At 47.1% G+C, this 24,646-nt stretch overlaps 1 protein-coding gene across 4 annotated transcripts in view; it reads left to right on the plus strand.

Annotated features, from left to right (window-relative positions):
- ZC3H18 (zinc finger CCCH-type containing 18) overlaps positions 1-24,646 on the plus strand; it is a 47,233-nt gene that overhangs the window by 20,758 nt on the left and 1,829 nt on the right. For all 4 annotated transcript variants that reach the window (XM_061360022.1, XM_061360023.1, XM_061360024.1 and 1 more), the window contains 9 exons: positions 10,772-10,972; positions 11,997-12,122; positions 13,616-13,717; positions 15,359-15,502; positions 17,169-17,321; positions 19,683-19,837; positions 20,438-20,634; positions 21,776-21,872; positions 24,121-24,217. In XM_061360022.1, the coding sequence (XP_061216006.1) occupies positions 10,772-10,972; positions 11,997-12,122; positions 13,616-13,717; positions 15,359-15,502; positions 17,169-17,321; positions 19,683-19,837; positions 20,438-20,634; positions 21,776-21,872; positions 24,121-24,217 (1,272 nt within the window). The remainder of the gene's footprint in view (positions 1-10,771; positions 10,973-11,996; positions 12,123-13,615; positions 13,718-15,358; positions 15,503-17,168; positions 17,322-19,682; positions 19,838-20,437; positions 20,635-21,775; positions 21,873-24,120; positions 24,218-24,646) is intronic.

The raw sequence follows: 24,646 nt of genomic DNA on the forward strand, positions 1-24,646 counted from the left end.
ATTCAGACTTGTCATTTTATCGGCATTGTTTTATCTGTGGATCGTGAACCAGGGTGATGGTGATCAGAGTGGGGGAGATCGCTATCATCCGCAAGTCTTCAGTAAAGCGGTGGTTGTGAGAGGAAGACAGTGCTTTGAATGAGCCTTGTTGGCCACTAAGTGGAGCTAAAACATCATTAAGAGCCGAGTGTGCATGACCTGTCTGAAAGGAGAGCATATGTCTTCTGGCCTGTAGGTATGGAGATGTTCAGCTTGACCCTGTTCCCTCGAGGCTAAAGCATGTCTTGGGAGGCTGGCTGAGTCCCCAGTGCTGGGAGGGTCCTTCAGGTGGTGGCAACTTTGGCAAATGTTCTTTGATAAGAGGCAAGGCTGGTTTGGGAGTTTGTGGATAGCAAATGCATCTGGAGATCTTTTACGTTAAACTCAACAAAGAGGCTAGAAAATGTAAAAGGATTGTATGCCTTGAAATGAGTCTGTGCTAGCCGTGGTGGAATGTGATGTGGAGCCAGGCATCTGCCTCAGACTGCCCATTTTTTCCGAAAATCCTGGTTCTGACCTGTATGTAAGAGAAAACTGAACCAGGTAGACTAAAAGTCTAGGAATTTCAAAAAAGTGATTCCTATTCTGTTTCTCTGACAATTATTTAAGTACCGTGAGTTAGGCATATTTGTAAAGCACTGCATAATTATCACCGCAGAATACAGAACTTGTCTTATGAGGAGTTCCAGTGTCACATGTGTTGTGGACACACAGGCATGTGTATGTGTGTGTTGGAGCAAATTGGGGTGTGGGGAAGGTGTTTCCCAAGTCATATTTGACCTTCTCCTTCTGCCTGATGTGTGTGGTGTTTCTTGAGCACTAGAGGAAGGTGTGAAGCATCATGAGCATGGTGTGTTTTAACAAACAACAGTTCTGAGGTGGCCCTGAATGAGATGCTGCATGGAATTGTGTGGTTTCAGGTGGGAGCAGGGTTTCGTCTTGAATCTGACCCTAAACTTTTATTTGCATTACCAGAAGGAAATGTGATTATTTTTTTTATGGTGACCCTTTTTTTCCAAGAGGAAGTCTCAGTTTCAGAACAGTTTGAAGGTGTCTTGTGAGCACTTTGGTGCCATAGCAGAGTGGTTACAGGAGTGTATTCAATTACATGCTACATTTAATTATAATCTTCACTTACAACCATAATTCATGCACCTTAATTACCACATTTGCTGTCGGTTCTGCTCTTGTTCAGTAAGTGCTGGAAGAGATCTTGCTGTCCAGAACTATGTGATGATGATGAAAGTGACATCAGCTGATGGACAGCTCAGGTTGTTAGTCATTAACAGTCACTGTGACTGGGATCACTGCAAAGTCCAGTCTGTTAGCTGCTTCTTCCTTTGACACTCATGGGGCAGGGATTTGTGGGACAGCTTTTGCTGTTAGTGCTGCCCCAGGTTTGCTGGGCAGGAGTGGTGGCCGCGTTCCCCAATCTTGAATCCATCTCATCCATGTAACCATGTGTGTGAGCTGAGATGTGGGATTTGTGGTGTTTGTGATATATGCTTTGTGAATACAGTTTCCCTGCTTCCCCCCCTCTCTAACATAAGCACTGTTTAAAGGAGCTCTAAAAGCTGGTGACAAGAAGCATTTGTCATTTTTATGTTGAATAGGAGCTAGTATTGAGCAAAAAGCTTTAAAATCTCCCCGGAAAATCTTAGGTGAGCACCTATACACAGTATCTCCTCCTAGGGAAGAATGGAATTAATGGCAGTACTTATCCCATTAAACTGAAAGCCCTGCTTGTTAAAGGCAGCTCTCCAAGTACTCTTAATGGTTCTTCAGTTCTTGCTGTTGAAACCCATATCAATGTGAACACTCTTACTGAAGCATTTACAGGTGTATGGGTGTTTGCAGGGAAAACAAAGCTGCAGAAGTAAGTTTTGAAAAAGCTTTTCAACGAAGTGAAAGTATGAGTCCATTTCTTTTCCCTTGGAGAAGACATCTCTCATCCAGCAGCTTGTGTTTCCCTACATAGTGTTCCCCAGAAGCTTCCATCACACCTGCAGTGTGACTTGGCTCTGGGCAGTGCCGTTTTGTCCCACATAACCTTTTTGACAGGCTCCAAACTTCTTTGTGGCAGTCGGAGCTGTCTCACCTTTCCTCTGAATACCTTCATGCCATGCTGCAGAGGGTCAGGTTTGGGACTTTGGGATTAAACAGCTCCTGAGTTTTTTTGATGTGTAAAATGCTTGTGATTGCTTCACACTTCCTGGACAGCAGGATGCATGATTGTGGCGTTGCACTCACCTATGGGTGTATTTATAGACTCCGGGCTTTCCCTAATTGCTGGATCCTAGCTTTTGGCAAGTCCGGCCTTTCCAGGCATCACAGGGCAATGAATGGGGGCTGGCTCTCCCCAGCTGCAGACAGCTGCCCGTTAACATTCCTGCACCAAAGGCAGCACCGAGCCCACGCGGCTCTGCTGTTCACTTAGTAATGAGCTGGGGAGACTGGAAAACTGCTGCACAGAGGTTGTGCAACAGGCCACGAGCTTTGCCAAAGGCAGAGCTGAGGATGTCTGTAATTACAGGTAGATGCCAGTCTGTCCATCAGCTTGAAGCTTGCTTAAGTAGAGGCTGGAACAAACTGATATACAGACTGTGGATTTGGAAGGATGAAAGAAAATGAAAAGCAAATAGCCAGGAGTATGGAAACAAATTCTCCTTCCATTATATTGAAAGTAGGAAAGCTTAATCTGATCTCTAAACAACAGCAGAGAAGTTATGGGTAATAACACAGAGGACTTCCTGGCATCAGCGGTTGCTACAGATGAGGAGGATTAGAATTTAACAACAAACAGTGATTATAAACCCTAATGGACTTGGTGGCAAATGCTTCTCCTTGAACCTTTTAAAAGAGCCTGCCATGTTTAGGCTTCAAGTAGGATTGTCACGTGTGAATTGGGCTCTTCTTTGAAGGAGTGTGCAGTTGCTGCTTTGTGCTTTGGGTTGTTGTTTTTTTTTTCCCCAAGCTTAAGATGAGCACTCCAAGAAGTTATGATCTGAGATTGCAATGCTAGTAAAATTGTTCCTCCCCCTCCTCCTCCTCCATCCTCAGGCATCGAACACTTAAAACAAGCCAGGACACTTTATGATTGACTGCAGGGATAACTTGGCTGTCTGGCCTTGTGTTCCCCATCTCCAGAACGAGTTCTGATGCCCCAGGCTGTGACTGATTTTGCTGAGTGCAAAATTTCTCGTTTATATCTCTGTGTTGCCAGTGTAGCTCCCTGCTGTGCAAAGCATTTTGGGGATAAAGAAATGCCACGAAATGTTAGTTGAAGAAACTTAGAGCAGTGCAGGATGCTCTTACCCAGGCTGCCGGACTTAGCTGCAAGCAAAGGCCCTGTCCACTGTAGTATTACTTTGCTTTAATCCTTCTATTGTTGCGTAGGTCTTTATCCTGCCATCACTCAAGTGAATCTGATTGTTTCAGGGTCACATTAAGCAACAGTCAGTGTCATGGGACCTGGTAGCGGTTATATTTCCAAAGCACCAAGGGATGTTGAGGAGTTGGACCCACTGGTGAAAGCAGCAGGCTCAGTATCATTGCCACATTTGCTTTGGTGGCAGTAGGTGGTCTTCAACCATGTAAGGAAGAGAGGGAAAGCACTCCTGTGCTGCAGGCCTATGAGACGGGTGCTGTTTTCTCCCACCTGGGTTTCCTTTGCAGGAGATGCTGTGGGCCCTGGTGAGAAGCAGCATGGCAAAATGAGCCTTTGGGTGAGATCTTTGTCCTCTCTGGGCCTTGAAGTTTGTCCTGAAAGCTGACCCAAAGGCTATGTCCATGCAGACAGGTTTGGTCAGAGCCCATGATAATTCTATGCCGGTGCCAAGAAGGGCAAGCACAAGGTGGCTGTTGCCTTCAGAGATGTTTCAGAGGCTGACAGGAGGTGACAGCAGCTCTGAAGCTGCTAGGAAGGAGCAGTGTCTCTGTGAGCCATGCCGTGATTATCACACACACAATGGTTATTTTCTTCTGGAAGGAAAAAGACTATTGATGGAGTGCACTTATGCAGCCATTAAACTACAGAAATAACACCTGCAGGCAGGGACACAGTGACATTTAAAGCAATGTCAGAAAGTAGCAAGTCACTAAATCCTTTGTAAAACCCTTCAAGCAAGGAGCACTGTGCTACTTTGCAGCTTCTGTTAAGGTGTCAGTAGCCCTCAATTGTGAGATGCTGTATAAAGCTGCAGACTCTGGGACAAAAGATTATGCTATCACACTTGTGTTGTTTTTCCAAGCTAGCTCAAGTTGACTTGCAGAAGGTTGTTGTTAATCTCTGGGCTGAGCAAGTTAATAAGCAGGATAACCTGGAGTCTAAAATCAATGAATGCAAGTTACCCAGGGCTTGCAAGTTAGAAAGTGATGGAATGAGGTTGATTAGATAAAGGAGTGGCAAAAGTAAGGGAATGCAAATGGAGTGATTCATGACTCTATATGTGTGTGATCACAAACCAACTGAACTCGTTTTTTGGAAGAATCTGTAATTCTAAGTGTTCCTGGGTCGTCATCATCTTCTCCAACAGCTTCTGGTGGTCTCCCCATGCTGCTCTCTGGTTCTGCTCCCTGTTTTTTGTGGGGGGGTCTCAATGAAAGCAGTTGTTACTCAAATAGAGCTAGGTGTTTTGGTGGGCTTAGTAATAGCATCCTATCCTGTTGCATAAAGGTGGTGTTGATGCAGAGGGTTGACCAGTGTGATAAGCTGGTGGATTTTGTCTTCTTTCATGTTTCCCTGTGGAAATATAGTCTGTTTCTTAGAAGAAATTGTTTGTCCTGACACAGGAGGGAGAACAGGCAGGAAAGACAACTCTGCTCTTCCTGGTTTTAAGTCAGGCATTGGGAAGACTCTGGAGTGCTCTGAATAGGTCTCACATCCATGGGAAGTTGCCAAGGGGGAAAAGCAGCATCTGTCAGGAGGCAGAGGTTTGCTCTCAAGGTGTCTGCACCTTCCCTGTGTGGTTTCTTAGAGTGAAGAGAGTTAAGAGAAGCAAATGGCTCCAGGCTGTTTGTTTTCCCACCTGAAACAAGGGGTTTTGGCTCCAGCTGGAGCAGAGCTCCGGACCTCCATTGTGCACAACGGGTCTGCTATGCTGCCTTCAGCACTGCACCATGCAGCACTGCTCGGAAGAGGATTCCCCTGCTTCCCACATGCAGAACATGCCCTGTGCTGACACTGTGGTTCTTTGGACTCATAGTTCAGTGCCCTGTATGGTAACGCTGCAGTGATAAACACCATAACTTGTTTACTTCCCTTTTTTTTTGGTGGTGCAGCTTCCAGCCAGAGCAATGGAACCTGTTTAGACGGCTTCACTTTCATTTCTGCTCACATTTCATTTGGGAAATTCATGATAATTAAAACTCTCAGTGAAGCAAATCAGCAAAACTTCTCAAAGTTCTCCACAAAACATTTCTGTTGGCTGGAGTTTTCGTTAGTCTTCATGGTACTTGAGGTTCTGCCTCCGCTTCCACAGTAGAAGGGTTTCGTAACCCTAAATCAAGATGAAGGGCATCGAGTGACTCAGATGTGCATCTCAAGGAATGTGTTTTTCTTTGGCATTTCAGAGATGGAATTACTGGAAAGATCTCCCACACTGGATTTTATTAAGATCTTGCGAAGACCGGGGCAGAATCACTGTGTGCGGGTACCTCTCATTTAGAGGAGGTTCTCAAGGCGTCAAATGCTCAGCCCTTAGGGTAGATTGCATCTGGAATATGTTTATCTACCTGCTATGATGATTTCATACTGCAGGTTCAGATTGTATCTCCACTATTTAATTTCAAAGCCTCTCCCCATCTGGCTTTGAAGAAATCTTTTCTTTCTTTTTTTTTTTTTTAAAGCAGCTGATAACTCTTTAGATTGAAACATCTTGAGAAAAGCATATTCTCTGCTAATGCTTCACCAACATCAATTGGCACCGGCTCCAAGGTTCAGCATTTCCCATCATAGCTCCACATAGGTGGGTTTTGGGAGCTCTTCCATCTCAGTGTGTTATTGTGCCAGGATAGGAAAAACCTTGTGGTGCACATGGGCGCTGCTGGGGTCTATCTTGCAGTGACTGCAGGTCCCTTTGCAGCTGCCTTTGGCACATGGATCCGGTCGTTCCTCGAGTCCGCTTCCTCTGGAAAATTCCACTGACAGCGCAGGGAAGCTGCTGGTGCTGACGCAACGTTTTCCTGCAAGAAACCAAGCGGCTTTTAAGTCATAGCTGGACTTTCCTCCCTCAGAAAACAGAGCTGTAACTGCTGGCCAAAACAGTAGCCCCGGAGCCAGCCTGACGTCACCCTCCACTATGGGTGATAAGGTTTGCGTTACCTGTGGGAGCCGTGTCCCACGGGGAGGGGGAAGAAAGGAGCCACTTTCCCCAGGAAGCTTATTTTCCCCCTCTAAGATTAGAAATGCTTTGGCGTCATTTGCATAAGCACACGAGGAGGAAAACTTGGGCCGTGTGGCTCCGCTTTTCCCCCTTTGCCTCCACGTCCTTGTTGAATTCAGTGACGTGCTTCAACCAGGGTTTATTTGGGAGCCTGAGCGCGTGCGGTTGGGAGCTGGCTGACCTATGCTGTGGTTTGCTTTGCCAGCTGGAGCTGCCTTTGTTCCTCCTCTCGTTGCCAAAGCCACGTTCAGCTTCAGTTCTCCGCTTGATTGCTGTAATTAAATTCCAGCCAAATATGCATTAACGTGTTCGTTCTGGAAAATAAAGCATTTGGTTATTTTTAAGGTTAAAATGGGCTTCGGAAATAGCTATGCTCTGCAGACCTTGCTCGTGCCCTCGTGACGCAGGATGCAGCTCCTCAGGGCTCTGTAAGGAAATTAAGGTGCTTTTGATCAGTCTGTCTTGTCAGTCTCTTACTCCCTCTCTAATTTATTTGATTTTTTAAAAGCCTCATGGCATGGGTTTACCTCATTAGGGTGTTAGTTTTTAAATATTTGAGATGTTTCCTAAAAATCTGGTGGAAAAAGAGACCAGGATTCACACACGTGCTTTGGTAGCCTTTGCCAGACACACTTTATGCATTGGGTTTGCCTCCAGCACCAGCCTGGGTAATTCTGCTGGGTTGAGGATAAGCTCATTTGAAGCACCGTGAGCTGATCTCCCAGCTCACCACCATGAAGCAGTCGAGCTTTTTCTCTCCTTTCCCTCCTCTGTTCATCATGAGTCAGTTCCTGCCTTTGTTCAAAGCCTGTTGGTCGGATTTGCAGCAAACTGCTTTTGTTTTGTTCCTCTTTCTGTTGAATTAAGGAGTTCAGTCGGCACCGGGAGAGCTCCAGAAAGAGCCAGATCCAGCACAAGACAGGAAGGAGAAAAATCACAGTTGTAAGAATGAAAGTGAGGAGGAAGCCTCCTGCTTCTTAGGATCAAACACATCGCTCAACCCACCCAGCATGAAGCACCCGGAGCAGCTATCGCGTTCAGCGTAGCTCTGGGCAGCCTTCCTGCCTGATCTGGGCTGGGAGCCACAGGCTGGTACTGCTGCCTCTTCCCAATGAGCTTTCCTCTACAGGCCTTAAGGCTTCCTCCACTTTCATCCCAGCAACTGCCCGGTATCAGTGTGTGGCAGTAAATGTGATTTGGAGCACTGACTATTGTGGTCTGCCAGCCTCTAACAGTCTCTCTGGTGAAACTCACAGAGGCTGTAACTGAGATGTTAGTCTAAGGTGGATGGTGAGGATCTTGGCAGTTGCTCCAGCTCACTGTCAGTTCTGACTCCTGAATTCCACTGGGGGAGACGAGCCAAATGGCATCAGATAGCAGTCATTGTGTTAAGTTGAACAAGTTTGTTTGGTGATGCTACATGTTGGGCACGCAGGTAGCTCTTGAGGAAAGACTTTGAAAATGTCCTGACACGAGCATCATCTTTCTTTCTTGGCTGTTGTATGGTAACATATTTACTGCTGAGTCAAAAAGCCAAAGCATAACCAGAAATGAGGCTTTCTGTTGTGGTTTTCCTGGGGTAAAAACCTTTCCTCCAGAAAGTGACTTCATCGAGAGAGAATTGCATCAAACCAGGTAATAGGTGCAAGTAATGAGATTTGCTTTCCTAGTCATCTTTGCTCCAAGCTCGCGCCCAAGTTGTATTGTTCAGCCTAAGTTGTTCCCACGTGGGGTTGGAGCTAAGGTACAGCTGCTGTTGGATGTGAATTGGGCAAGTTGGGGGTTTTTGAGAGAGAGACACACAATAAATTTGATAGGAAAGTTTTCTGTCTGAAAACTATTGGAGAGAGGGGCAAGGGTGTTTGTTGGCTTTCACATGTGCACCTTGGACACTGCAGTAAAAAGCTTCTCAGCAGGCTTTATCCAAGTATTGAGATGGAAACTGCCTGTGCCAACAGAATTTTGCCTTGCATGTCCCAAAACATGCAGACTGTGGTCCCTTGGGAAGCAACATTGGAGCAGGAGACAGTCTAGCATTATTCCTCCTTGTGTGGTGTTTCTCTTCCTCCGTTCTGCTGTTCTTGATGCTGGAGAAGCTGTGGCTGCCCCATCCCTGGCAGTGTTGATGGCACTTGGAGCAAGCTGCTCTAATGGAAGGTGTCCCTGCCCATGGCAGGGGGTCTGAGCTACATAAGCTTTAAGGTCCCTTCCAACCCAAACCAGTCTGTGATTCTATAATTCTGTGTTGACTGTTCCCAGCATTCTTCTTGTCTCCTGGTTTGGAGTTATTTTGATGGTACTCTAGAGGTCAAGATGGCTTCAAAATGAGTTTGTATTACATCTGCTGGAAGGAGAGCTTCACCCTGGCTACACATACTTAGTGTTATCAGAGTATAAATAATAAGCTCAGTTTATCTCAACCCCATATTGAGGGTCATGGTCTTCCTCTGTGATTAGATACTCAGAAACAGTTGTGGCTGTAATATTTAAACCTAGACCAGTCTAGTGCAGATGACTATGTGCTGTGGTAAATAGCCTACATTAGAGCAGCGCTGGAAAGGGCAGTCGTGCTGAGTGAAGATGCTAGTGAATAATGCTGACCCATAACCCTGCTTGAGACTCTCTCAGTAGACAGTCAGCAATTTTGTGTTGCTAATACGTAAGTGTCCTGTTCTGAAGCTGGAATGAGACCTGTGGGAGAGGTGAATATGAAAGAAGAGTTTGTTCTCCTCTCTGTCTATACTGAGATCGATGTGGGACAAATTGCTGGACTTAATCAGCAACATAGGGAAGGAGTAGGATGCTGCACTGGACTTTAAAGTCAGCATGTACAAGTTCTGGAAGAGGTGAGAGGCCGTAGGAGCTCTGACTGTTTTAATACAGCCAGGTGAGGAGCAGATGAACCTTCTTAGTGACTAGTGAAGCCTTCAAAGGGCTGCTGATGAAGAGCTCTAATTATCCTGTTGCCTGTTGAAAAACTGTTGTGGCAAGAAACTCGATCCATAGGATTATTAGAAAACTTGGAGGTTGCTTTTTTATCTGAAAAGGTAGAGGAAGTTGTGTGGGGAGTGGTTGCTTCAGTCCTGTGACTAATGGGGTGGTACTGGCTGAACCCAGCGATGGAAGGTGCCTTTCCTCCCCCAAATCCTCAGAGATCTCATTATTTTGAGAAAAGGAATAAAGCCGCCATTACTGGTAATTTGATGAGCACAGGAGCCTTCAGAAACCTTTCAGCAAGCACAAGCTTTGCTTAAAACCCAAGAGGGAAGGTTATAAGCAGGTAATTTAACAGTCATGTGCAGGTTAGAGTGAGGGCAAGGAAAAATCCCAGGTTTTATCACCCATAGATAAGAGAGGTAATAAAGTCTAGGCCGGAAGAAACTTAACTCATCCTGGAATACTTAAGGAAGTATCTGATGCAGATGCTGAAAAGTTAGCCCTGAACTATTCTCAAATGGTTGTAGGGGAGAAGGGAGCCCTGGGGAACCAAAGCCAAAGGGGAAATACAAGTAGAGCCCTTGAAAGGGAAGGGAGGAGATGGAGGGTATCTAATATCATAGTTATCAACAACAGAGCACATGTTCAATGGTGTTTGTAAGCACTTAGAGAATAATAGGGTGATAAAACAGCCATTATGAACTTCTTTATGCTCAGTTGATGAGGTAACCATCCCCTTTGTAAGGGTAAAAACAGATGGATGTGTCTTGGCTGTGGACTTGTGACACAGGCCCACATGATGCTCTGATGGAGAGAACTGTAGGAGCGTGACTGAGGCTGAATCTCTTTTCTTAGTGCCTGCTAGTTGTTTCCAGCAGTTTGCTGTATCCAGGCAGTGTTTCAGATGCATGCTTGATGTCCTTAGTCTACCTCTGCATAGTATTTTCAGCAGCTGCCTACCAGGTTTGGGTTGCTCCAGCTGTAGTAACTTGACATAAGTGTAGGAAGAACCAGATTTCCTATTCTGTTACCTCTTACATCTGTTTCTGCCGACTTCTTGGAGGCCAAAAGCCAAAACTGAAATCAGCTGGCAGGTTGCTGCTTGGTCAGTACAGCAAAGTAGTTGATAAAACTCACAGGTAGTGCTGTTTTGATGGGCTTGCAGTCATTGATTGACAAAACGATAGCTGCTCTAACACCTCATCACTCCAAAGTGATGCTGAGTATCTCACAGTGGAGATTAAGAGACAGTATTGTTATAAATGATGGATTTCTGAGATGTTTTCCTGGCCCTGTGTTTCTATTAGCCTTTATACACATACATACACACACACACACACATATATATATAATTATGTATACATGTATATATATATAAAAATTAATCCCATCTACTTCCGTCTGCTTTCCAGCCGTCAACCAGAGCCACCAAAGAAGGAGAAGGAGGCAACCACAATTACCACCACTCAGTCGAAGAGAGCAGATGAATGGAAGGACCCCTGGCGTCGATCAAAGTCTCCCAAAAAGAAGCTTGGTGTGTCTGTGTCTCCCAGCCGTGCACGCAGGCGCCGAAAAACCTCTGCTTCTTCGGGATCTGCTTCTGGCTCCTCAAGGTGAGTGAAGGCAAAGAGCATGTCACAGCCAAGCTGTATTAATGTATAAGGGAATGCAGTGCGGTGCTTTCTTGTCAGTGGAAGGTGTTGAGATGTTTGGGAAAGCATTTCAAGACTTGTTGTCAGTAACAGCTATGAAGACCAGCATATATAGATAGTGAGATGGAAGTATTTAACTGTGAGTGCTGTGTTGTGATCTGTTGAAGACTAAGAAAAGTCCTTGGAAAAGTCACTCTTCAGGTAAACTAGACCTGGTTGCAGTCCACAAGATGAGTAACTCATCTAGATGACAACTGACCTTAGTAGGAGCAGAAAAAGATGGAGGTTGTAAACATTCAAGCCTGTTTGCTCCAAGAGTGTTTGAGAGATAAGGGGAGCCCAGGAAGGGCAGACTGATGCTACTAGGGGGAAACTGGGGTTGTGGAGGCTCAACATAGCTTTAGAGGGCTGAAGTGGAGCTTGGAAACCAGCGGGTGTGAGCTTAAGGGAAATTCACCTTTCAGGAAGAAGCATCCTGAATTTAGGGGAGTTGAGGCATAAGCTGGATCCATTTTCTTTAAATGCTTGAGCTTGAAGCTCCTGAAAAGAGGGGGAAAATATATCAGAGAGGAATGAGGAACATGCCGAGTTGAAGATACAGATCTAAAAGCCAAAGCCCTCCTGAAGCAGATAGCTTTTCTTGCTGGGATCACTGCACCTGAGATTTTTCTGTTATCTCTTGTGTGACCTAACCTCTCAGGGGATCGTCAGGTGTGAAGGCATGAAAATGTGTGGAAGGAGTTCCTGAAGAGGGATGGAAAATCAGTAGCTAAAGGAGGGGAGGCCTATTCAAGAGCACAAAGATGGTAGCAACAGCTAAAAGGAAAGGGGGATGGAGGAGAAGCTGTAGTCCTGACAGGTCACTGTGGATAAGGCAAGTAGGTTTCGGAACAGTGTTTGAGAACTTGGGAAGAGCAAACAGGAAACAAGACCTTGGTCTCAGTAGACTTTTTGACAGGCTTTTAATCTAATATGTTTCTTTCAGGTCCTCTTCTCGTTCATCCACCTATTCTGGTTCGGGTTCCTCACGATCTCGTTCCAGATCATCGTCTTACAGCTCTTACTCTAGTCGCTCTTCAAGACACAGCTCTTTCTCAGGCAGCAGGTCCAGGTAATGACTCCTTGGATGTGGAAGTAATGGTTTACTGCATTCCAGACACTTGCTAACAGCTGCTTGTGCTGCTGCTTACAAGCAGATAGACAAATCTTGAAATAAGACACTCAAACTACTTTCCTGAGTGAGGGAAATACAATAGACTGCAAGGCAGCCTGCTGATTTTGTTGTTGAATGAAGCAGATACATCAGCCACCCCCTTCTCTCCCCAGTGCTCCCACCCACTGTGCTGTTGTGGCTGGGTTCTTTCCCATGCCTGTGGTAGCTGAGCAATTGTAGGAGCCTGGCTGAGATGAATGTTTCCATCATTTGCATTTTATGATTGGAAGAAGTTACCGGCATCTCTTCTCTGTTGCACTGGAATTTCTGTTTAAAGAGGCAAATCACAAAGCAGTTGTGTCTTGTACTTCAAAGTAGCAGTTCAGTGTCCCATGCTGATTAAACAGAGGCTCGTTTATTGCCCTGCCACTTCCTTGCCCCTGCAGACTGTTTTCCCAAGTCTGGAATATGCATAGTAGGAGAACTGGCTCCTTAGGCACCTCTTCAGAGCTGAAATCACACAGATGCCCAGAGTGGATCACACAGTTGATGGGAGTGCACAGTGTCAGTGTTGGAGATGTGGTTTCTCCTAGGAAAGGCTCAGGTGGGAGTTATCTTGGTGCAAGCACATAGTGTTTCTGGGGAGCAGGCTGGCCTTCCCCCATCCACCGCATCCCTTGGCAGGACAGCACCAGGCAGAGGTGACACACTCCAATTAGATGCCTCTGTGGGAAGGCAGGAGAGTGAGGAACACCCAAGTGCCTAACTGTTCTTCAGAAGGCAAATCACCGAGGTGTCTGGCTTTCTGAAGTACTAGGCTGCAACAAGGGTACTTCCAGCCTTGGTGGTGGGGTGAATCACTCAAACGCCAGCATCTGGTGAGCTGTGTAAGTGGCTTGCTTCTTTGGTCAGTCCCGATCTTAGGAAACAGCCTTTGATCTGTTGGCTTTGATATACTATGCTTGTTTGGGGTTTTCTTAACCCCTTTGTGTTCCAGAAGTTGTGGATACCCAGTTAGATGTATTATTGTCTTTCTCCTGAGAGTTTTCTTTTTTGCTGCTGTTTAAAGGGTAAACTGTACATGGAGTTACAGGAATATAATGCAGGTCGAAACAAATAGTGCTGAAATTGCAAGTCAAAATCCTACTCGTTTTCCCCTTACCCTGAAAAGAGAATACAGAGAGTATGGAGAAAGCCTCGGGTGTTGCCATGGAATATCTGAGTGCCTCTTACAGTCAACCCTATTTTTGACTTTTGTTTTCTACTTTTACCACTGTTCTGGTGACAGAAGTTAGTTCTGTTGAGCAGAAACCAAATATAAAGCTAGGATAACCTCAGGCCCACAGGAACTAGTTCCTGGAATGCAGCCTGTTAGCCAAAGGAGGGAGTGATGGCTAAGTGCACCAAAAGCCGCCTCCAGTCACAGAGACTGATGTGTCCTTTCTTTCTAGGTCACGGTCCTTCTCATCTTCAGCCTCTCCTTCTCCAACACCGTCTCCACACAAGCCACTTGGGAAGACTAAAGGGGATTTATTACCACCTTCTGGGAAAGGGTAAGGCTTCGTCTCCATTCTGGTAGAGCAGTGCAGAAGAAGCTCCAAACAGGAGCCCAGTCCCTGAGTCAGGCCCTTCCAGCCTGGTTGACAGCTAAAGGAAGAAATGGAAGGTGGAAAACGTGACCTGTGTAGAATAGCGCTCAGCTTTGCATGTTTAATTAAAAGATGACACTTTTACTTATTAAATCCAACTGTACAAGAAACCTTAAGCATTATACGTATACACAAGTGTTTAAACACATGCATGATTTATTATTCAAACATTCTGTGTGCGCAGATGTGTTTACACAGGAGCTATAAGAAAATTTAATTCATTCCTCTACTGTGGCTTTAGTTAATGTACAGCCTTGGAATAAAGAAATGGTTCAGCCTCATCTACTTTTACATTTGTCACATTGATGACAAATTAAAGCAGTACTGTAGGGGTGAAACTGTTTTTGGCAGATTATCCTAGCACTCCTGCTCTTTTAAATACTTGAAGCTGTTACTTCACAAACTCCTGTAATACATAGTAAATTACGGATACGTTGGCGGTGACACAACACCATAGTGATGTCACCTCTTTCAAGGTGACCTGCAAATAGATTACACCATGGGAATGCCCCTGAATTCTCCAGAATACAGAACAATCCCCTTTGCCACACTTCTTGTACCTAATTGACCTTCCTTTGTTTTTTCCTTCTCAATTCAGAGGGTTCAACCCTTTCAGGGCATGCTCTCTGCCTGCAGCGATGTCTTTACACCCTTCTGGTGCATATTGCAGTGCCGGTTTGGTGACACACGATACCAGCCAACCTGCACTAGTATGGGGATTGTTTTCACTGCATAACACTGCATGTGCTTAATCCTGTGTTCTGCAGGGAGTAAATACAGATACTCTTTAAGCACAAGAGGAGGAATTAACAGTCTCTATTTTTTTTATGCAGACGGCTGCCACCTCCCCACTTAATACTAGGTGTGACATCAGTGCTGGGGATGTTGAGGAGTAACCAGCTATTAGAGCAGAGATTGGAGTGCTCTGAGCCCAGAATTGAGCAGTGCTGAAGAGCCAAAGCACGATTCACATAGTGGAGGGTAGATAGAGTCTCAAAATGGTGTGTAGCAGTACTCTGCAGTGGTGTTACCCATCAAGCATTCCACAGGGAGACACAAGCCAAAGATGGGCCCTATGGGATCCGTCTGCATACACAGGCTCTTTTGCACCCTGATCTTTGTAAGAGTGAAAAAGAGGATTTCTGCATAAACTGTGTGTGTGTTTGATTCTGAAACCTGACTGGTAGATTTTAAGTAGGTGTATGTGCTTTGGATAAAAATGCACAGAGTCAAATAGATAAGAAACAGTGATTCCACACGGTCTACTTCAGTAGTTAATTTACAAGTCAAATGTCTCTAAAATTGGCTGTTTTAAAGTCACTTACGTCTGAAAAGGTGGCTTGATTTAGAATGTGGGAAATGGATCCCTTTAGGGGAATCTGTACTGAGCGTGGTTTGGTGATACAGCAAGTGTCTGTAGCTACAGTAACCTATATAACATTCAGTCATCAACAAACACGAGTGCATTTCATCGCTTTTTGAGAACATTTGTGGTCTGTACCTACCGATCTTGATGACAAAATCATGAAAACGTTCCTTTTGTAGTGAAAAATCTGTGAAGAAACTAGCTGCCCTTCCAATCCTTCAGCCACTCGCTAAAATTACAACAGCTGCACCTGAGCCAGCCAAACCCGGGGATAATCGAGAGGCAAGAAGGAAGGAACGTCAGACCAGGACTCCACCCAGGAGGTAAGAAAGCTGTGGGGTGGAGTGAGGCTTGATCTCCAGGCAGATACAGCAAATCCTGGGGTTCTCTCAGGTGTCCTGACTACTAGGGCTTTTCAGTATTAAAGGAGAAATCTGTTTCCTGGGGCAGGAGGGAAATGGGGAGAGAGGGAAGGAATTGGGGGTGATGCTAGTGACTAGCCACAGTGAGTGGCTTCTGCCTCTGAGGCCTGGTTGGGGGATGAAGTAAGTGGAGTACATTAAATGTGTCAAAAAGCAGGGTCTGCAGTGCAAAAAAAGGCATGTTTCAGAGCCACTGGTTGCAGAGGCCATGCAGCAAGGAAGGAGAGGTGCATTTGGTCCAGAGAGCAAATCTGATGTGTTGGAGTGATGAGTTTTGTGGCAATGGGTTTGGACCATTTACTTAATGTTTGCCAGTGTGCAAGAGTATTTGCATGGTCCTGGGATCTGGTTCATCAGCAGTCAGTAGAACTACTGGAGGAGAGGAGGGAAAACTCCACTACTTTCACTGCCCCCCGTAGAGAACTTGCTGGCTCTGCTTTGTCTTCCTAGCTTCATCCTGTGTGACTAGGTTAAATGCTTCAAGTGTCCTGTTCTGTCTGTCCTCTTAACTGTTTCTGTTGCCTTTCTCCTCCCTTTGCATTTGAAATGAGAAAGGCTTCTGATGAGTTTCAAGCGAGAGCACTTGTGTGTATTTAAACATGCTTATTGGCCTTAATCCATTGTACTGTGTCTGAATGTTGTCTATGCATCTAGTCTATGGAACCAAAGGTTCAGTGCATAAGAAGTGTATATATTACAAATGCCTGGTTTATGGGCATACAAGGAGACTGATAACGTGTTATCACTGCAGTAAGGCTTATATGCTTTTTCTAGAATGGAGGTTTCCATCATGAATGATGGTCTTTGTCAGTGCGTTTTGAAGATGGCTGGAAATATGGTTTCCAGTAAGGTTTTCAGAAGCATTCTGAGTCAGTTCTTCATTTTGCGCAGGGTTACAACCTAGATTTCTTCCCAGTAGCCAAAGAAAAGGCCTGGCCTCTGAGCAGTTACATGTCCATAGGTGAAAACAGATCACAACCAATTATTTTCTCTAGAAACTCCATTAGTTCTAGTTCCCATTTCACTTTAACTGGTTAATAATAATCTTTGATGTCTTTATTCTAGTCTTGGGGTTTGGGATTTTGTGTTTTTTCCATGCTTATACCCACACAAACTCCAGTGTCCTATAATCTCCCTGCTGTGCAAATGACTACAGCTTTGTTTATGTTAGTACTGGTGTGTTAGTCACAAAAAATGGGTATGATTATTTGTAAAGCCTGAAATACAAGGTAGTACCGCTGTGTAGTTGCAGTTAGCAATTTCTCTCAGTAGGAAGCATTTGCTCATGGTATCAGTACAGGATTAAGTTACTTGAGATCGTTCTGTGCCTGGCTTTCATTAGCATTATTCAGTCTTGCATAAAACACCTGCTGTTCAGAAAACAGATGCTTCCTCAGGACTGCAGACACAAGGTTGAGAAGAACATCTGAAACAATTACACATCCAAAGCACCGATCTCATGTAGTACAGGACTACAGCATCATGTTGAAACTGTCCTTCAGCACTTCCTCCCAACACCATTTCACGACAGCACAGCGAGGTGAGGATGCCATTTGCTGTCTTGCAGGCGGACCATCAGCGGCAGCATCAGTGGCAGTGCCAGCAGCTACAGTGGTTCCAGTTCCCGATCTAGGTCCTTGTCTCGGTCTCTCTCCAGATCTCATTCCAGATCATCATCTGCCTCAGTCTCCCACTCTCCGTCTGGGTCCAGGAAGTCCAGGTACAGCCTTGATCCTTCACAGCCTTTGTTGCAGTAGGAGGAGATTATAACTGTTGTTCACTCTTGTGGTTTTTACAGCAAAAGCTTTCGGTAGCTTCAAGTATCAGAAGCTGTAGGTAAATAGGATGTGAAACAAGATTGTTTGTGTGGTGTTACAAATCCAAAGTCCTGAATCATGACAGTAGTATGACATTGGTAGTGTCCTTGTGCCTTATTCAAGGAAATAATCTACCATGTGTACTAAGCTGTCCACTTTTTTTTTTTACTTAAATTATAAACAAAATACCTCCGTATGGCCAGGGTTGATCCCACATCCTAATTTACTTAGCAGTTAACAGTTTCAGGCTATGGAGCTTTGCTCTTCTAAACCTCTGCTACCTCTGATTACTGAATGTCCTTAGGGAAGATGCTTGGCCTGTCAGAAGAGGCAAGTCAGAAAATACCTAAAAGGCCCAGCTAATGATATTTTTACTTTGGTGGCAAAGTTGCATGGCCAGTTCCCTTTGTGTTTAGCCCCAAGTGAATAGTTACATGGCTGTTAGTCTGTGGGATTTGTAAACAGCTAACTCCCTCCAGTAAAGAGTGATGAAATAAACCTCTTTCAAGTCCTTCATTCATCTGTTTTGCATCCCTTCACATACAGCAATCCCTGAAACCTCACAGGCAGCCTTGAAACACACCACTTCCCTGTCGCACAGTAGACCTGTAGTGTAAAACTAGTGGATTAAGTAGGACTTCGGCTCTGAACAGCGGTAATTCACATGTCTGAACTCTGTGAAACTCCCAAGGTTTTACATCCGTGTTATTTTACGGAAATACAAACTTGTTTACTACATGCTTGTCGCGTTCATCAGATCGGGCAGGGGTGATGCAAGAGGTTCAGAGAGCGCTCGGGTGCGCTGGCTCTGCACTGCGCTGGGGTTGAGAGGAGGAGATGGCAGAGCTCACTGCAGGTGTTCATTGTGTGGCACTGGGGCTGTGCTTGTTGCTTTTTCAGGTGTGTGGGAAAGGGGGAAATAGTGTATGCCCAAACCAGATTTGCTGTCACAACCTCATAGCCAGGAGCTGTCCTGGAGAAGGAGTTTCTGGCCCATCCAGTTGCCATTGCAACAGTCATGGAATCTTTCGATGGTTGAGTGGTTTGTGTTGGAAGGGACTTTAAAGCTCCTCCAGCTCCAACCCCCTTCCATGGGCAGGGACCCCTTCCACTGGAGCAGCTTGCTCCAAGCCCCTGTGTCCAACCTGGCCTTGAGCACTGCCAGGGATGGGGCAGCCACAGCTTCTCTGGGCACCCTGTGCCAGCGCCTCAGCACCCTCACAGGGAAGAGCTTCTGCCTAAGAGCTCAGCTCAGTCTCCCCTCTGGCAGGTTCAAGCCATTCCCCTTGGCCTGTCCCTACAGGCCCTTGTCCAAAGCCCCTCTGCAGGTTTCCTGCAGCCCCTTTGGGTTCTGGAAGGCTGCTGCTGTCTCTGTCATGATGCCAGCAGGAAGAGACTTTGCAGCTCCTTCCAGAGCTATCCATGCTGAAGCTGCTGCAGCCCGTTCAGTCATTCCCAAGCCAACTCCAATGAATGAGCTCGGACCCTGCAGTTAGGGCTGTCTGGAGCACAGAAGTCTGTGTGGCCTGCAGAACCTGCTGGAGAGGCTGCCTGAATATTCATGTAGATGAAATATGCCTGGTCCCGCACAATGGTGGCAACCCCAGGTAGCTGGGATTGTTGGAGTCGCTTCAATAGAGCAAAGCTGTGGTGTGCCCCTGAAGGGAAGTCTGTCTGATGTATAGCCCTGTATTTTTGTCTGTTACTTTTCTAAATAGAAATTCTTCTTTAATATAGTAGTTGTCTGGCACAACGTTGTGAATCCATAAGAAGATAGCAATCTTCTACACACTATTAGAAGATAGCCATCTTAAAAGCATCTTCCCTGTCATTATCAGTTACGACTTTATGAGCATCCTCAAAACAGGCAGCTGGGCTCTCCTGTACCCTGGGGAGCTGGGCAGGAGCTGTGGGCTGTAGGATTCCAGGGCTTTTAAAGCCTCCATGAATAAATGTGTGCCAAACAACAAAAACATTGCCAGAGAACCCTTGACCTGAGCCATAACACTGACCTGTGCATAACAGTGCACACCCTGCTTTCACTTTTTGTTTACTTGAGGAAACAGTGACCTGTTTATATATTGCCTTAATCCTGTTTATAAATAAACAGTACTTTCTAGGTTTGCATCTAACACATTTGGCATTTCTCATATCGTCTGCACCCCAGGAGGCACAGCCTTTGTCTCTCCCTGATCATTGTCTGCCTCATCACTGCCTGGTTCTTGTTGCATTCATGACTGTAACGGGCTGTTGGCTTTTTCCAGGTCCCTGAGCGTGAGCAGCGTTTCTTCTGTCTCTAGTGCCTCCTCCAGCAGCAGCTCTGTACGCAGCGCCGACTCCGAAGACATGTACGCGGACTTGGCCAGTCCTGTTTCCTCAGCCAGCTCTCGATCCCCAACCCCAGCACAGCAGAGGAAAGGTAGAGGTTCCTGGTTTGGGATTTTCTTATATGAGCGGTCCTGGGAAAAGAAGGGAGGGCAGCAGAGATCTAGATATGGCTTCCGTTGAGATACAATGGGCCCTGAGAAGATTGGTGAGCAGAGGCTGACTTTTGTGGCTGGCATAGAGTAAGGGAGCCCACAGGCTTCATGTGAGGAAGGTGAGGCTTTGGAGCAAATACACATTTGCATCCTCCTATCTACATGTCTCTAGCCATAAAGATGCTCTGTCCTGCCTGGGAGTTCTGCCTGATGCTCCCTTTCTTACCTTCTTCCCTTTCACCCTTGCAAGGTGATGCTAAATCCTCTGGCTAACACCAATACCATGTTGCTGCTCCTCTGTTCTTTTTAGACCATAGCAGAGTTGGCAGGAAGAGCCTTTTGTTCTTTGTCTTTTTAAGTGTCCTCTCTGTGGCAGTTCTGGTTTCCTGAATCTTTTAACCTTGGGGCCACACGGTGTGCTAACTGATGTGGGCTTTTTCAGTCCCTGGAGCAGCATCCTCTTGCCCTGCCCTCCTAAGGGAGATCAGGCAAAAGGAAACCGGTCACAAGTCACTACATCTGCTCTCTGGTTTCAACAGGAAAGTCAAAAAAAGAAGATAGCACTAAAGAGGAGAAGCGGAAACGAGATGTGCCCAGTCAGCTCCTGAAGTCAGCCAAGCCCAACCAGGGGAGCAAATTGCAGCAGCTCCCCCCGACCCAGCAGCCATCAGCCCCCCAGTCTCAGCAGGGGGGCTTCAGCGCTCACAAAGAGATCAAACTGACTCTCTTGAATAAGGTGAGAGGTGGGATGGCTGCGATCCCTCCACACAGGGATCCAAGGAGTGGATGGGATGGATGCTGGGGCTCAGGGCTGGCAGGGTTGATGCTCCAGGCTCCGCGCTGTCGGGATGAGCTCAGCCAGGTAGGTCTGCAGCTGGGATTGAAGGGCGGCAGACAGAACCAGTCTGGCAGCACACACCCTGTGGTGGCTTCAGTTTGGGACTGTGTTGGCGGCTCCCCTGGGGCACATTCCTGCTGCAGCTTCAAGGGCTCTTACCCACTCTCCTGAAGGCTGCAGCCGGAGCACCGAGGCGAAGGCGTGCGCGGTGCAGTCCCACATGTGCCTGCTGAAAGCATGCTTCCTGCACGCTTCCCAGCAAGCTCTCCTCCCACTGCCCGCTCCGGAGCGAGCTGCTGACAAGTCATTAACTGAGTCAGGAGGTAAAAGTGGCAATTACCTCTCCTCTATGGGTTGCCCACACTTTCTGCAGGGAGTCTGCTTCTTTCCCCCCTACAACTGAGCCTGATGCCCCAGAACAGTGCCTTTGGCTGAGATTGCAATCCAGATCATATGGGACAGTTTGGCCTCTTGGGGTTTTGTGCTGGGGCAGGGTGTTGGCCCCAGTCACATGGGTAGGTTCCTGGTGTTGAAGCATTAATGTTGTTTTTCTGACAGTCCAAATTCCCCGTTGCAGTCTAAGGCTTCAGTTTTCTCTACTTCCCTGTGCTATGACGTGAGGCGCGTTTATCGAGTCTGTGAAGCATGCTCCATGGGGAGGAGTGTGCCATGACACATAACTGCTGCCTGGCAGGGTTGGATCCTAGAAGAAGGCACAGCTCCACGTGCCTCCTTGACATTTGCTATTCCGGGTGCTGCTGGAATAAAGAAGACTCTGCAAAATGGTGGTATTTTTTCTGACCATTATGAAAATAGCCCCAGTGCCAGAAAGTGGTGCTTGTTTGCTTATGGTGGTAGGGGAATTACATGGTGCCAGTGATGGCTGGGGCTGGTATGCACAAAATGTTTAATAGGAGACACGCTTGCATGAGCCAGCAAGTACACCATGGGTACCCATCACAGGAGATATCTCTGCCTGCTTCCCTCCCCAGAGGGAAGTAGCTGCTCAGCTCCATTGTCTGTTTTAATTCCATTTCAGGCAGCTGACAAAGGAAGCAGGAAGAGATACGAGCCAACAGACAAAGACAGGCCGAGCTCTCCTCCAGCCAAACGGGTGAACCTGTCGCCTGACAGAGGTGAGACATCCCAGGGGCTCCTGGGCTGGCTGGGTTCCTGCTCCACCGCTCCAGGCGGTGCTCATGCGACAAATGACCCGTGAAAGTCTGTGCTGCAAGAGTCCATGCTCTGGAGAGGGTAATTGCAGGCATGTGTCCTTCCAAAACCTCAGAGTGTGCGATTGCCACCAGATAACGTGGGTGTATTTGCTGTCCTGATGTGAAAACACGGTGCAGGTGAGACGCTCTGGTTTGTGAAGTAAGCGAGGTGAGGTCAGCCCTGGGCAGCCAAACCCGGCCTTGCCTAGCTGCCTTGTGATGCACATTGAGAGTGCCTTGGCTCCACTGTGTCTGTGTAAGTCCACAGCATAGAGAAAAACAAGAAAGCCCTCACTTTGAAGACACAATGTGCTCATCTCTGCTGTAACTAAATGCATCCGTCCCGCGGCAGCCTCCTGTTCGCTAGTAACATCATTGGATGTGGCTGGGGAAGTCAAAGGGTTTTCTCTTACTGTATCCCACAGTTTTCTGTGCCTCTCAGTCTTCCTCTGTGGCAGTGCTTAGAAAGGGAGCACAGGCTGCCAAGGCTCCAGGATGGATGCAGTAATTGGCTCAATCACCTGTCCTGTGAAATGAGGTGATTTCCCCACCTGTGTGTGACACAACCCTGATCTGCCCTGTATGTTTAGAAAGACACGGGCTTTCCAAGTGTTCTCCTGGATCTGAATCGTCAGCAGCAGAATGAGCACCTTGGCAAACCGAGCTAGTGAGCCATGTCAAGAAGGACCTAACTGCCACACTCCAGCCTTTGCTGTCACTGCTAAACACCAAAGCAGGGGGGAGTTGTCAGTCTGGTGTTGACGTACAAGCCAGCATTGGCACGTGATGTTGTTTTCCCTGTTGTCTCGGCTGTAGGTGTATCTTGTTGACTCTGGGTACCAGCCAGAAAAAAACTTCTGTGCTAATAGCCTGGTTGCATTCAACTCCTGCAAAGGCAGCATGGAAGGGGCTGGGTGAGGTTTAAGTTCACTGGGTTCTAGTTCACAACTACTGCTGAGCTGCAGACAAATGAAGGGGCAGACCTAGCAAACTGTGTTGATTTTATAGATGCATAGGTATAGATGTAATTACACAATTTTATTTGCTGTCTGTACGTTACAAAACCACTCTAAGCAGTAGCAAGTGGGACACAAGCCCAGAAGGCAGCTCAGCCTCACCGCCCAGTGGCGAATGTACCCTTGGACTCAATTGGGACTGAGCAAGAGACATGCTGCAGCATGCAGTTTGCACTGGTGTCCCAGCAAAAGCTGAACCGTTTGTGCCCTGAGTCTCACTTCTCTGTTCTGTCACTGTGCTGTGATCAGATCTGCAATGTCTATGGCTTTCTCACAGTGTCAGTCTTTAGGAGCAGAGGGCTGTCCTAGCACATACAAGTGCCTGCTGCTGCAATGAGGAACTGGGCACCTTTGCTCTCTGGAGTGCTACTGCATGTGAGGTTAGCAGCCACCAACATCACTGTCCCGGTGCAGTACAGCAGGGTGTGTTGCTCAGCTTGTCCCTGGGACTCATGGACAGCCCTGCAGGCATCGGGCTGCCTTCCAGTGGTTGCTTCTTTGTGCACTGGGATAGCAGTGGTTGGGAAACCCACTGCAGCAAAGCTGGGTAATGCTGCTGCAGGACCCTGATGGGCTTCCCACCACTGCTGAGTCCATTTGGGCAGAGCATGATGGTTCAGTCTGTGCTGAACACACACAGGTGATGCTGCCTGTGGGTTTGCTGGCTCCAAAAGCAGCAGAGTTCACCCACCTATCACTCCTTAAACCAATACACCCTGTTACCTGTCCAGCCTGGAGCCAGCTCAGGTGCCACAGTGCCCGTTGTGAACAAACTGGGTAATGTGGAGCACTGACTGCCTGCAAGGGCCCACCCTGCCCCGCAGGGTTGAGAGCAAAGCATGGCCTAAAAGCACCGTGCAGCAGCTTTGTTCCAGCAGCCAGAGGGTGAGGAGAGGACAGTGTGGCTCCCTGCAGGTGCTGTTTTGTACAGCTGACCATGGGGCACAGCCTTGCCTAGCTTACCTGCTTACCCTGGGGACAGGGTGCACAATGGTAGGTGTGTTTTCTGGCTGCTGCTGGACTTGGCCTGTTGTTGGCATGGTCTGGTAAGTCTGAAGAGAGCATCTGTACACTGAGAGGTGGTGCAGTAGGCAGGGTAGCGAGCTGTACCTTGGTGATGAGTGGGAACCTCTCAACTTTTCTCTTCCCAATAGGCTCTCGTGACAGGAAGGCAACCGGGAGACTCTCTTCACCCAAGCAAGAACGACAGAGAGGCCAGAACACGAAACCTTCTCCTGCACAGGCAGAAAGGTCAGTGCCCTCTTGTTCTCATGGGTCAGGCTGGGGCCCATGCTTCTCTAGCAGCTCATTCCCTCCTCTGAAGCAGCTCTGAGGCTCTCTGGACATAGTTCCAAGTTGCCATGGAGGCACAAGAGGAAGGATGCCAGGCTCCCTGGGTGAGAGCCAGAGATGCCCAGGGGTTCATGTGGAAGCCACTGGCTAAGCTGTTCTAGCTTGGAAATGAGCAGGAGCCTGGGGGTTTTCTTGAGGTCAGTCCCAGCAAGAGGAGCCAACTGGGTAAGCTGCAAGCTCAGTCATGCCAGTGCCTCTGCCTCTCGCTAGTACTGTGTAGTGCTAATGAGGAAGAAAGTACAACCCCATCCACCTGCTGCCACTCTTCTTGTGGCACATGGCTCAGGTGCCCAATTCCCTCTCTTCCATAGCCTAGCAGAACCTCAG

Source organism: Neopsephotus bourkii, unplaced genomic scaffold (genome assembly GCF_033783945.1).
Source record: "Neopsephotus bourkii isolate Nb327-2 ecotype Australia unplaced genomic scaffold, CSIRO-AGI_Nbou_v1 NB_1008, whole genome shotgun sequence".
NCBI lineage: Eukaryota > Metazoa > Chordata > Aves > Psittaciformes > Psittacidae > Neopsephotus > Neopsephotus bourkii.